Raw genomic sequence first — 12,878 nt, forward strand, 5'->3', positions numbered from 1 at the left:
TTGTCAGATTACGAGGTTTGACCAAATTAAATACTTATTTCGCAAATATATAATGATAAATAAATACAAATCTATTATAAACAATTATGATTATCAATAAGAAGCTAGCTCCACTGAAAAACACACAATAACATTATAAACTACTTACACTAAAAGAAAATACAATATAAAATGTATATCAAACTTTTCCTTTAAGGGATATTGCACACAGCCAATTGATGAATGAATGATACAGCTATTTAGAGAGTTAGAATAAAATTAATTTAGTTATTTTTCAAACAAAGATTAATAATTATTCAGTTTTTAATTTAGAAAAAATCATGAAAACAATAGAAATTGAGGATTGAGCTGGGTTTGCCTTTTTCTTTTGTTGCTCATCATTCATATTGATCATTCAACAGCATTAAAGAATTGTTTTTTAACACTGAACCTAAAAATACCTGAGAATGCATTAAAAACCTGAAATTAAACAAAACCTTTATCAAAAAGCCTTTTTATCTGATGAATAATCAAATTTATCACCGGAGACCTATAATCACATTTACCACAAAACCTTCAAGAACCTTTTTATCATATAAATATTCGAATTTACCACAAAACCTTCAAGTACCTTTTTATCATATAAATATTCCAATTTACCACAAAACCTTCAAGTACCTTTTTATCATATAAATATTCCAATTTACCACAAACACCTTTATACGTTAACAATAAACCAACAATAATGATTTGCCTAGACAATATCTCCTGACTGACTAAAACCCTCTTAATCCTAACACTCAGTAACAAGAGGAGCCACCCGAGCGCTTCTCTTCCTCAGGAATGGAAACAATCTCTTCAGAAGCCCAGGTTTCTTGGTTTGACGGCTGTTTAAGTTGCTTGTAACATCTCTATCCTCATCAACATCTGAAATTGAAAACTAGGCATAGCAAACACTGGAATCGAAAAATTCTTAAGAAAAAAGAAACAGAGGCCTAATGGGCCTGTATAGCTTGCCTGTTCTGCAGCTTTTCGAGTGAAGACTGCTTCAGCACCAAATTATACCATATCTGGTACATTTCAACTCTCATGACTTTAAATGAAGGTCAAGACGATAAAATTGAACAAACTTGGAAGACCCTTATCTGAGCATGCCAGCAGCTATATATCATTCTGTTTTATCAAGAGAATATAATGTACTACTTTGTCAGCTAGCTAGAAATTTACTAGATTCTTGTTTATGACTATCTGAATGACCCAGCAGCATGACGATGTAATTAATATGAACCATATATATTTTAATGTAAAATACACGCTATAATGACCCTCCGAGACAGTTGATTTAAATCACAAAACAAATGGAAGATAATTGTATAACAACGTAGAAACACCTCTAAAGGATGAACGATGCCTAACATGGATTTCTACAAAATGTGAATGATGGGATATATATGATGTTAAACAGATCGGTTTGTTGTGTAACTGCAAACCGAAATGTGATGTACTCAATCAATATTAACTTTGCATCAAAATATCCAGTTGGCTATTGACTAGCACTTGTTGTCTAGTTTGTTTATGTTTTGTGTGATTTGATTACATATTGTGTGATTTGTTTACATATTGACTAATTTGATTGTTTTGTCGTATTTGTTTATGTGTTTTGTAATCTGTTTACACTTTACCTACATTGTAAACAAATTATCTAATATGTTTATGTGTTGTCTGATTTGTTTACATGTTATTGTTTCAATTTTATGTGTTGTCTAATATGTTTATGTGTTGTCTTATGTGTGTATGTTTTGTCTAATGTGTTTATGTGTTGTCTTATGTGTTTATGTGTTGTCTGATTTGTTATCGTGTTGTCTGATTTGTTTATGTGTTGTCTAATGTGTTTATGTGTTGTCTAATGTGTTTATGTGTTGTCTTATGTGTTTATGTGTTGTCTGATTTGTTATTGTGTTGTCTGATTTGTTTATGTGTTGTCTGATATGTTTATGCGTTGTCTAATGTGTATATGTGTTGTCTAATATGTTTTTGTGTTGTCTTATATGTGTATGTGTTGTCTAATATGTTTATGTGTTGTCTAATGTGTGTATGTGTTGTCTAATGTGTCTATGTGATGTTTTATGTGTTTATGTGTTGTCTGATTTGTTATCATGTTGTCTGATGTGTCTATGTGATGTTTTATGTGTTTATGTGTTGTTGTATGTGTTGTCTGATTTGTTATCATGTTGTCTGACTTGTTTATGTTGTCTGATTTGTTTTTGTGTTGTCTAATTTGTTTATGTTGTCCGATTTGTTTTTGTGTTGTCTAATGTGTTTATGCATTGTCCAATTTGTTTACATGTTGTCTGATTTGTTATCATGTTGTCTAATTTGTTTGTGTGCTGTCTAATTTGTTTATGTTGTCTGATTTGTTTTTGTGCTGTCTGATTTGTTTGTGTGTTGTCTGATTTGTTTTTGTGTTGTCTAATTTGTTTGTGTGCTGTCTGATTTGTTTATGTTGTCTGATTTGTTTTTGTGCTGTCTGATTTGTTTGTGTGTTGTCTGATTTGTTTATGTGTTGTCTGATTTGTTTGTGTGTTGTCTGATTTGTTTATGTGTTGTCTAATATGTTTATGTGTTGTCTGATTTGTTTGTGTGTTGTCTGATTTGTTTGTGTGTTGTCTAATGTGTTTATGTGTTGTCTGATTTGTTTATGTGTTGTCTGATTTGTTTGTGTGTTGTCTGATTTTTTATCATGTTGTCTAATTTGTTTGTGTGTTGTCTGATTTGTTTATGTGTTGTCTGATTTGTTTATGTGTTGTCTGATTTGTTTATGTGTTGTCTGATTTGTTTATGTGTTGTCTGATTTGTTATCATGTTGTCTGATTTGTTTATGTGTTGTCTGATTTGTTTATGTGTTGCGTAATGTGTTTATGTGTTGTCTGATTTGTTTATGTGTTGTCTGATTTGTTATCATGTTGTCTGATTTGTTTATGTGTTGTCTGATTTGTTTATGTGTTGTCTGATTTGTTTATGTGTTGTCTGATTTGTTATCATGTTGTCTGATTTGTTTATGTGTTGCCTAATGTGTTTATGTGTTGTCTGATTTGTTTATGTGTTGTCTGATTTGTTATCATGTTGTCTAATTTGTTTATGTGTTGTCTGATTTGTTTATGTGTTGCCTAATGTGTTTATGTGTTGTCTGATTTGTTTATGTGTTGTCTGATTTGTTATCATGTTGTCTGATTTGTTTATGTGTTGTCTGATTTGTTTATGTGTTGTCTGATTTGTTATCATGTTGTCTGATTTGTTTATGTGTTGCCTAATGTGTTTATGTGTTGTCTGATTTGTTTATGTGTTGTCTGATTTGTTTGTGTGTTGTCTGATTTGTTTATGTGTTGTCTGATTTGTTTATGTGTTGTCTGATTTGTTTATGTGTTGTCTGATTTGTTATCATGTTGTCTGATTTGTTTATGTGTTGCCTAATGTGTTTATGTGTTGTCTGATTTGTTTATGTGTTGTCTGATTTGTTATCATGTTGTCTAATTTGTTTATGTGTTGTCTGATTTGTTTATGTGTTGTCTGATTTGTTATCATGTTGTCTGATTTGTTTATGTGTTGTCTGATTTGTTTATGTGTTGCCTAATGTGTTTATGTGTTGTCTGATTTGTTTATGTGTTGTCTGATTTGTTTATGTGTTGTCTAATGTGCTTATGCATTGTCCAATTTGTTATCATGTTGTCTAATGTGTTTATGTGTTGTCTGATTTGTTTATGTGTTGTCTGATTTGTTTATGTGTTGTCTGATTTGTTTATGTGTTGCCTAATGTGTTTATGTGTTGTCTGATTTGTTTATGTTGTCTGATTTGTTTATGTGTTGTCTGATTTTTTATCATGTTGTCTGATTTGTTTGTGTGTTGTCTGATTTGTTATCATGTTGTCTGATTTGTTTATGTGTTGTCTGATTTGTTTATGTGTTGTCTAATATGTTTATGTGTTGTCTGATTTGTTTTTGTGTTGTCCAATTTGTTTACATGTTGTCTGATTTGTTATCATGTTGTCTAATTTGTTTGTGTGCTGTCTAATTTGTTTATGTTGTCTGATTTGTTTTTGTGCTGTCTGATTTGTTTGTGTGTTGTCTGATTTGTTTTTGTGTTGTCTAATTTGTTTGTGTGCTGTCTGATTTGTTTATGTTGTCTGATTTGTTTTTGTGCTGTCTGATTTGTTTGTGTGTTGTCTGATTTGTTTATGTGTTGTCTGATTTGTTTGTGTGTTGTCTGATTTGTTTATGTGTTGTCTAATATGTTTATGTGTTGTCTGATTTGTTTGTGTGTTGTCTGATTTGTTTGTGTGTTGTCTAATGTGTTTATGTGTTGTCTGATTTGTCTATGTGTTGTCTGATTTGTTTATGTGTTGTCTGATTTGTTTGTGTGTTGTCTAATGTGTTTATGTGTTGTCTGATTTTTTATCATGTTGTCTAATTTGTTTGTGTGTTGTCTGATTTGTTTATGTGTTGTCTGATTTGTTATCATGTTGTCTGATTTGTTTATGTGTTGTCTGATTTGTTTATGTGTTGTCTGATTTGTTATCGTGTTGTCTGATTTGTTTATGTGTTGTCTGATTTGTTTATGTGTTGTCTGATTTGTTTATGTGTTGTCTGATTTGTTATCATGTTGTCTGATTTGTTTATGTGTTGCCTAATGTGTTTATGTGTTGTCTGATTTGTTTATGTGTTGTCTGATTTGTTTGTGTGTTGTCTGATTTGTTTATGTGTTGTCTGATTTGTTTATGTGTTGTCTGATTTGTTTATGTGTTGTCTGATTTGTTATCATGTTGTCTGATTTGTTTATGTGTTGTCTAATGTGTTTATGTGTTGTCTGATTTGTTTATGTGTTGTCTGATTTGTTATCATGTTGTCTAATTTGTTTATGTGTTGTCTGATTTGTTTATGTGTTGTCTGATTTGTTATCATGTTGTCTGATTTGTTTATGTGTTGTCTGATTTGTTTATGTGTTGCCTAATGTGTTTATGTGTTGTCTGATTTGTTTATGTGTTGTCTGATTTGCTTATGTGTTGTCTAATGTGCTTATGCATTGTCCAATTTGTTATCATGTTGTCTAATGTGTTTATGTGTTGTCTGATTTGTTTATGTGTTGTCTGATTTGTTTATGTGTTGTCTGATTTGTTTATGTGTTGCCTAATGTGTTTATGTGCTGTCTGATTTGTTTATGTTGTCTGATTTGTTTATGTGTTGTCTGATTTTTTATCATGTTGTCTGATTTGTTTGTGTGTTGTCTGATTTGTTATCATGTTGTCTGATTTGTTTATGTGTTGTCTGATTTGTTTATGTGTTGTCTAATATGTTTATGTGTTGTCTGATTTGTTTTTGTGTTGTCCAATTTGTTTACATGTTGTCTGATTTGTTATCATGTTGTCTAATTTGTTTGTGTGCTGTCTAATTTGTTTATGTTGTCTGATTTGTTTTTGTGCTGTCTGATTTGTTTGTGTGTTGTCTGATTTGTTTTTGTGTTGTCTAATTTGTTTGTGTGCTGTCTGATTTGTTTATGTTGTCTGATTTGTTTTTGTGCTGTCTGATTTGTTTGTGTGTTGTCTGATTTGTTTATGTGTTGTCTGATTTGTTTGTGTGTTGTCTGATTTGTTTATGTGTTGTCTAATATGTTTATGTGTTGTCTGATTTGTTTGTGTGTTGTCTGATTTGTTTGTGTGTTGTCTAATGTGTTTATGTGTTGTCTGATTTGTTTATGTGTTGTCTGATTTGTTTATGTGTTGTCTGATTTGTTTGTGTGTTGTCTAATGTGTTTATGTGTTGTCTGATTTTTTATCATGTTGTCTAATTTGTTTGTGTGTTGTCTGATTTGTTTATGTGTTGTCTGATTTGTTATCATGTTGTCTGATTTGTTTATGTGTTGTCTGATTTGTTTATGTGTTGTCTGATTTGTTATCATGTTGTCTGATTTGTTTATGTGTTGTCTGATTTGTTTATGTGTTGTCTGATTTGTTTATGTGTTGTCTGATTTGTTATCATGTTGTCTGATTTGTTTATGTGTTGTCTAATGTGTTTATGTGTTGTCTGATTTGTTTATGTGTTGTCTGATTTGTTTGTGTGTTGTCTGATTTGTTTATGTGTTGTCTGATTTGTTTATGTGTTGTCTGATTTGTTTATGTGTTGTCTGATTTGTTATCATGTTGTCTGATTTGTTTATGTGTTGTCTAATGTGTTTATGTGTTGTCTGATTTGTTTATGTGTTGTCTGATTTGTTATCATGTTGTCTAATTTGTTTATGTGTTGTCTGATTTGTTTATGTGTTGTCTGATTTGTTATCATGTTGTCTGATTTGTTTATGTGTTGTCTGATTTGTTTATGTGTTGCCTAATGTGTTTATGTGTTGTCTGATTTGTTTATGTGTTGTCTGATTTGCTTATGTGTTGTCTAATGTGCTTATGCATTGTCCAATTTGTTATCATGTTGTCTAATGTGTTTATGTGTTGTCTGATTTGTTTATGTGTTGTCTGATTTGTTTGTGTGCTGTCTGATTTGTTTATGTGTTGTCTGATTTTTTATCATGTTGTCTAATTTGTTTGTGTGTTGTCTGATTTGTTATCATGTTGTCTGATTTGTTTATGTGTTGTCTGATTTGTTTATGTGTTGTCTAATATGTTTATGTGTTGTCTGATTTGTTTTTGTGTTGTCTAATTTGTTTATGTTGTCTGATTTGTTTTTGTGTTGTCTAATGTGTTTATGCATTGTCCAATTTGTTTACATGTTGTCTGATTTGTTATCATGTTGTCTAATTTGTTTGTGTGCTGTCTAATTTGTTTATGTTGTCTGATTTGTTTTTGTGCTGTCTGATTTGTTTGTGTGTTGTCTGATTTGTTTTTGTGTTGTCTAATTTGTTTGTGTGCTGTCTGATTTGTTTATGTTGTCTGATTTGTTTTTGTGCTGTCTGATTTGTTTGTGTGTTGTCTGATTTGTTTATGTGTTGTCTGATTTGTTTGTGTGTTGTCTGATTTGTTTATGTGTTGTCTAATATGTTTATGTGTTGTCTGATTTGTTTGTGTGTTGTCTGATTTGTTTATGTGTTGTCTGATTTGCTTATGTGTTGTCTAATGTGTTTATGTGTTGTCTAATGTGTTTATGTGTTGTCTGATTTGTTATTGTGTTGTCTGATTTGTTTATGTGTTGTCTGATTTGTTATTGTGTTGTCTAATATGTTTATGTGTTGCCTGATTTGTCTATGTGTTGTCTGATTTGTCTATGTGTTGTCTAATGTGTATATGTGTTGTCTAATATGTTTATGTGTTGTCTAATATGTTTATTTGTTGTCTAATGTGTCTATGTGATGTTTTATGTGTTTATGTGTTGTCTTATGTGTATATGTGATGTCGGATTTGTTTATGTGTTGCCTGATGTGTCTATGTGATGTTTTATGTGTTTATGTGTTGTCTTATGTGTTGTCTGATTTGTTATCGTGTTGTCTGATTTGTTATCATGTTGTCTGATTTGTTATCGTGTTGTCTGATTTGTTTATGTGTTGTCTGATATGTTTATGTGTTGTCTGATTTGTTTATGTGTTGTCTAATGTGTTTATGTGTTGTCTAATGTGTTTATGTGTTGTCTGATTTGTTTATGTGTTGTCTAATGTGTTTATGCATTGTCCAATTTGTTTACATGTTTTCTGATTTGTTATTGTGTTTTCTGATTTGTTTATGTGTTGTCTAATGTGTTTATGTGTTGTCTGATTTGTTATTGTGTTGTCTAATGTGTTTTCTGATTCGTTATCATTTTGTCTGATTTGTTTATGTGTTGCCTAATGTGTTGATGTGTTGTCTGATTTGTTTATGTGTTGTCTACTGTGTTTATGTGTTGTCTGATTTGTTTATGCGTTGTCTAATGTGTTTATGTGTTGTCTAATGTGTTTATGTGTTGTCTAATGTGTATATGTGTTGTCTTATATGTTTATGTGTTGTCTGATTTGTTTGTGTGTTGTCTGATTTGTTTGTGTGTTGTCTGATTTGTTTGTGTGCTGTCTGATTTGTTTGTGTGTTGTCTGATTTGTTTATGTGTTGTCTGATTTGTTTGTGTGCTGTCTGATTTGTTTGTGTGCTGTCTGATTTGTTTGTGTGTTGTCTGATTTGTTTATGTGTTGTCTGATTTGTTTGTGTGCTGTCTGATTTGTTTGTGTGCTGTCTGATTTGTTTGTGTGTTGTCTGATTTGTTTATGTGTTGTCTGATTTGTTTATGTGTTGTCTGATTTGTTTGTGTGCTGTCTGATTTGTTTATGTGTTGTCTAATTTGTTTGTGTGCTGTCTGATTTGTTTATGTGTTGTCTGATTTGTTTATATCAGATCTCAGAGTCTAACAAAAAAAAATGAGAATATTCTTGAAATTTTTAGTGTATTTCATATAGTTATCAAAATTACCTTGAGGTGATGTACAGCATACTAAACCAAGACATGGCAACTTCAGTTTTAGAGAGCCAATGGATCTTCTCCTCTGAAAAAACAAAACACAACCTTATGATTGCACTTGAAATTCTAGCATATTTCTAACAAGGACAGGTTTGACCAAGGTTTGAATCTTCCCAATCTACTGATATATCTACAAATAAATCCTATACACAATTTATCTAGGATCTGTTTTAGTATTCAACAAAATTTATCATATCTGGGAGTTAACATCTTTGCCAAAAAAAAATCTGTAGATGGACAGTATTAAGTCACAAAATCTATGTGAAACATGTCTTACAGAATAATTTATCTAAAGACAAACATTTTATAGCTTCATTTGTTTTTATTCTAATGAATAATTGGAAAATTTGAAACTGGAAACTTGTTTATTCGTCATGATTTTTTATATATTAGATACTTCAAGAGAATTGTTTTAGCCAACATCATTGAATTAACCTTGAAAATGAAATATTATACCTAAACGAATGAAACCTGTTAATAATTCACTGTATGATTTTGACATTTTTTTTATTTCAAAGTAAATTGATTTGCAGTCATTCAATATTTAAAATTAACTGATGGTTGTTATTTGAAACAAATTAACGACATAAAATACTTACATTGAAAATGAAACCAAAAACACTTTTGGAGGATTCCTTGGCATCGATAGTAGTTTCAGCTTGGTCTGCAAAGGATGGAAAATAAATCTTATGCCAAATATTTTCTGTTTCTCAAGTGATTAAAATTTCTTGAAAATATCCTTACTAATAATACAACATAGAATACAGTGTCATACCAAATGACTATATCCTCAATCAAAATAGCATACATATATTCATTTTTGCCCATCATAAAAGCATCCGGAATCACTTTTTTGCCTCATAATAAAATAATCCCGGATTACTTTTTTGCCCATCCTAAAAATACCTTAGTGTAAGATGTATGTACTTTGAATATTCTTACTTACCTAGACTCTCTTTGATAACAGTGACATCTTTCTTTTCCTCACTGCAAATGGAAGCTGGTGCACACTGAATAGAGTGGCCTTCTTTGTCTTTGGAGAATTCTTTCTTCGTCTCCTTCTCAGCCTCACTGACAGTAGATGGTGTGGCAATCTCTTTCTCCGTGTCTCTCTCAGCCTTGCTGGTGTGAAGCTCTTTCTCTGTGTCTCTCTCAGCCTTGCTGGTGTGAAGCTCTTTCTCCGTGTCTCTCTCAGCCTTGCTGGTGTGAAGCTCTTTTTCTGTGTCTCTCTCAGCCTTGCTGGTGTGAAGCTCTTTCTCCATCTCTTCCATTGCAAGCATGGATGCTGTTTCATCAACAACTGCCATCAGAGATCTGTTAATGAAATCATCAACTTGATCATCCATGGTTTCCTCATCCAAAGCATTTTCCCTGGTAATAGATGACAGAGATTCACTGACAAAGTCCCCGATTTCATCATCCAAATCATCATCAGTGTTGTTAGTTGTTTCCTTGCTTGCGACACACGATGGATCAGATACTAGGCCGGCAGCTGTTTTCTTGCTTGCAACACTCGATGGATCAGATACTAGGTCGGCAGCTGTTTTCTTGCTTGCGACACTCGATGGATCAGGTACTAGGTCGGCAGCTGTGACTCGTCTTGAGCTTGTTTCTGGCTCCTCTCGAATAACAGGTACATGATTCACATAGGAGTCAACCATAGCCTTCCGATACTGCCTGATCAGTATATTCCTCCTCAAATCCAAATCAAGTCTCACAGGGGAGGGCTTCCTCTTTACACTGGGAAGGGAGCTAGTTCGCTGTGTCTGTGGACCAGCTTTTGGAATGCCATCCATTTGCTTCAAATCTAGACAGGGCAGTGACTTTGAAGGTGAAAACTCATTATTTGTTTTTTTTTGGTTCTGATTTTTAAAATCTGGTAACGGTGATTCCTCATCCTGAAATTCACCAAGAGTGTTATCCTCCTCTATTAGATCAGTGATAGACTGGTCCACCAGTCGATTGAGATATCCCGCCACTTCATCATTGGTACCTAGGGCTGGGTCATCATCGCAGATCGGGTCCCGTTCAAATTCCGGGTCACACCCACAATCCATGATATACTGAAAAATGCAATTGCTCTTTAACAGACATATTTCGAAATTTGTGATAGAATGATCAGTAAGTAACATGTTAAAATCACTAATATATATTCACTAACTGTAAGTTTATCATTATAGCACTTTTAGTGACAAAAGTTCAGAATTTCTATAATTATAATAGTTTTAAAAAGAAAACACAGCTCAAAATGCATTTCAACATTTTGTAAATTGTGACAACTCAAACAAAAAAGACAAACTAGAAATGGCTAAGTAATATCCCTCCCCTCTTTTATTGGCAATGTACACTTGTATATCAGACAATGGTTGGAAGTATCAAGGTCATAGATAGGTAACCAGATAGACACAAGCTTAAGTAAGAAGTAGCCAATCATCAGATAGCCCATCTAAAATGTGTGCAGTTAGTGACAAAAATAGAGAGTTTTAAAACACAGACTCACTGTGCTATACTTTTTAGCTAAAATGTTATGTTTGATGACCCAACACTGCTTCAATATCACCAATAAACCTAATTTACCTAATCTCCGGCTTTAAACATTCATAATTTGCATTATTTATAAATGTTTGTGCCAACACTCCAACAATAATCAAACTGTTGACATACTGAGTACATGTATGTAATTCTACATTCACAAAATCAACTATTACCATGCATTTACAATTACTTTCATTTCATTAATATATTCACTAACTGTAAGTCTATTAGTATAGCACTTTTAGTGACAGTCACAGAGTTCAGAATTTCCATGTAAGCACAAAATATGCATATCACATTGGAATTTTATTTAAATTCACTGTTAAAAAAGTCAACCTGGAGGCATTATTCACCAATTTACCATCTCTACTCTAGCTACAGCTCTACCACATCATGTTATTGTATTGTCATTGAAAACACTAATTGACTAAGTTTTCATAAAATGAAACATATGACTGTTGAACCAATACACAAAACCTGTGTTAAATAACATGTTAAAAAGTCAATGGCAACCAACATTTGATTTCTGCTGAAAAAAAGAATGCTCATCTACACATGTGCCTAGCTATTGTGTGAAGTTTCATTGAAATTGACTTACAGGTTTAGTAGGAGTTGTCCAGACATTTTTTTTTGATACAATATGAACACAAAACTTTTGTTTAGTGACCTGGTTATCATACCGAAAAGCAACCTCACAGATTAAAAAGATATTTTTTTCTATGGACGGCCGGACAGACAGATGACGGACAGACAAGCTGACTCTAGTGCAGGTTTACCGACATAATACAACCTAAATCAACACAGCATTCAATGCAAGCAAACAGTTTTCGTCTCAACCCTTTATGAATGTGTTGACAGACGATTTTTTTAAAATTGAAATAAAAAACGATATACAATCTGCTTTTATAACAACAATGTATCGATACTGTACAGTATTGAAGGCGAAATCCATACTTTACAGTACCTAAGACGACTAAACTTAGAACGAATATTCATAGGCCTACCCTGCCTACACTGCTCTACGACCTTCTATCAGAAATTGTCCGTCCATCGTCCAGAGCTACGTTATCGCAGACTAGACTAAACTATACCTTGATGCAATATAAAAAATAATTATTGAAACTATAGCTAAGTGAGCTTACCTGTTTTTGTTGCTATAAAAGCAGTTAATCAGCAATCAATTATGACGATTTTGTAAACGAACTAAGTCCACAAAAGAAAACAATGGCTAGCTTAGTTAGGCCAAAATCCGCGCGGTTGCCACGCATAAACTTCCAGGCAACAACAACAGGAAGGGGGATAACTCTAAACATTATATGAATCAGGTTCGATTACTCTGGATTGACACTAACCACTGGCTAATTCAGTTAATAGCTGTATTTTACGATACGGTTTAGAAAACGAATTTCGGAATGACTAAAACACTCAAACAAGAATTTTATTCAAGAATCAAATAATATACAGGTGTACAAAACGCTCTTTCATTAAAAGAAATATACTATCAAAAAACAATATATGGTCTGAAAATTTCATCTTAAAGGGACATTGGACCTTAGTAAAATGAGAATTGAGGAATATTCAGGCAGTGAATGTAGGTATAAACAGAGTTCAATATTTGAAATGGTCGAAATTAATCACAATATGTCCAATTGCAGAACAATGCAAGATCACGTGAGATACAATATATGTGTAGCCATAGCCGCAATGATGACGTAAGAGTTGTATGGTATATATAGATACATATATACCCGAAATTGTCAAAAAATTAGGATGACACGAAGCTAATTTCAATAAATAATGTTGCAGTTAAAGTAATTCTAAGTTTGCGCCAGTAGACATTCCTTGCAGTATTTGTTTCATAATTCCTTCAATCAACGACTTCCAATACAT

The 12,878-nt window shown here is 32.3% G+C and overlaps 1 protein-coding gene across 1 annotated transcript; it reads right to left on the reverse strand.

The window, feature by feature from the left end:
* Positions 1-200: 200 nt before the first annotated feature.
* Positions 201-10,513, reverse strand: LOC117332081. The gene is made up of 4 exons (XM_033890996.1): positions 9,400-10,513; positions 9,053-9,117; positions 8,406-8,478; positions 201-906 (listed from the first exon to the last, which is right to left on the reverse strand). Exons 1-4 carry the CDS (start codon positions 10,508-10,510, stop codon positions 773-775), a joined length of 1,383 nt encoding a protein of 460 aa, XP_033746887.1. The 5' UTR covers positions 10,511-10,513; the 3' UTR covers positions 201-772.
* Positions 10,514-12,878: the final 2,365 nt, after the last annotated feature.

The sequence above is a fragment of the Pecten maximus genome, chromosome 1 (genome assembly GCF_902652985.1).
Source record: "Pecten maximus chromosome 1, xPecMax1.1, whole genome shotgun sequence".
Taxonomy (NCBI): domain Eukaryota; kingdom Metazoa; phylum Mollusca; class Bivalvia; order Pectinida; family Pectinidae; genus Pecten; species Pecten maximus.

What these genes read in the sequence shown, in the direction of transcription:
- LOC117332081 (XM_033890996.1), bottom strand. Translation starts at nt 10,510, where the DNA reads ATGGATTGTGGGTGTGACCCGGAATTTGAACGGGACCCGATCTGCGAT. An exon ending in TTTTTGGTTTCATTTTCAAT is followed by an intron (nt 8,479 to 9,052) that starts GTAAGTATTTTA and finishes TTGTTTTTTCAG; the next exon opens with AGGAGAAGATCCATTGGCTC. An exon ending in ATGCTGTACATCACCTCAAG is followed by an intron (nt 907 to 8,405) that starts GTAATTTTGATA and finishes TTTCAATTTCAG; the next exon opens with ATGTTGATGAGGATAGAGAT.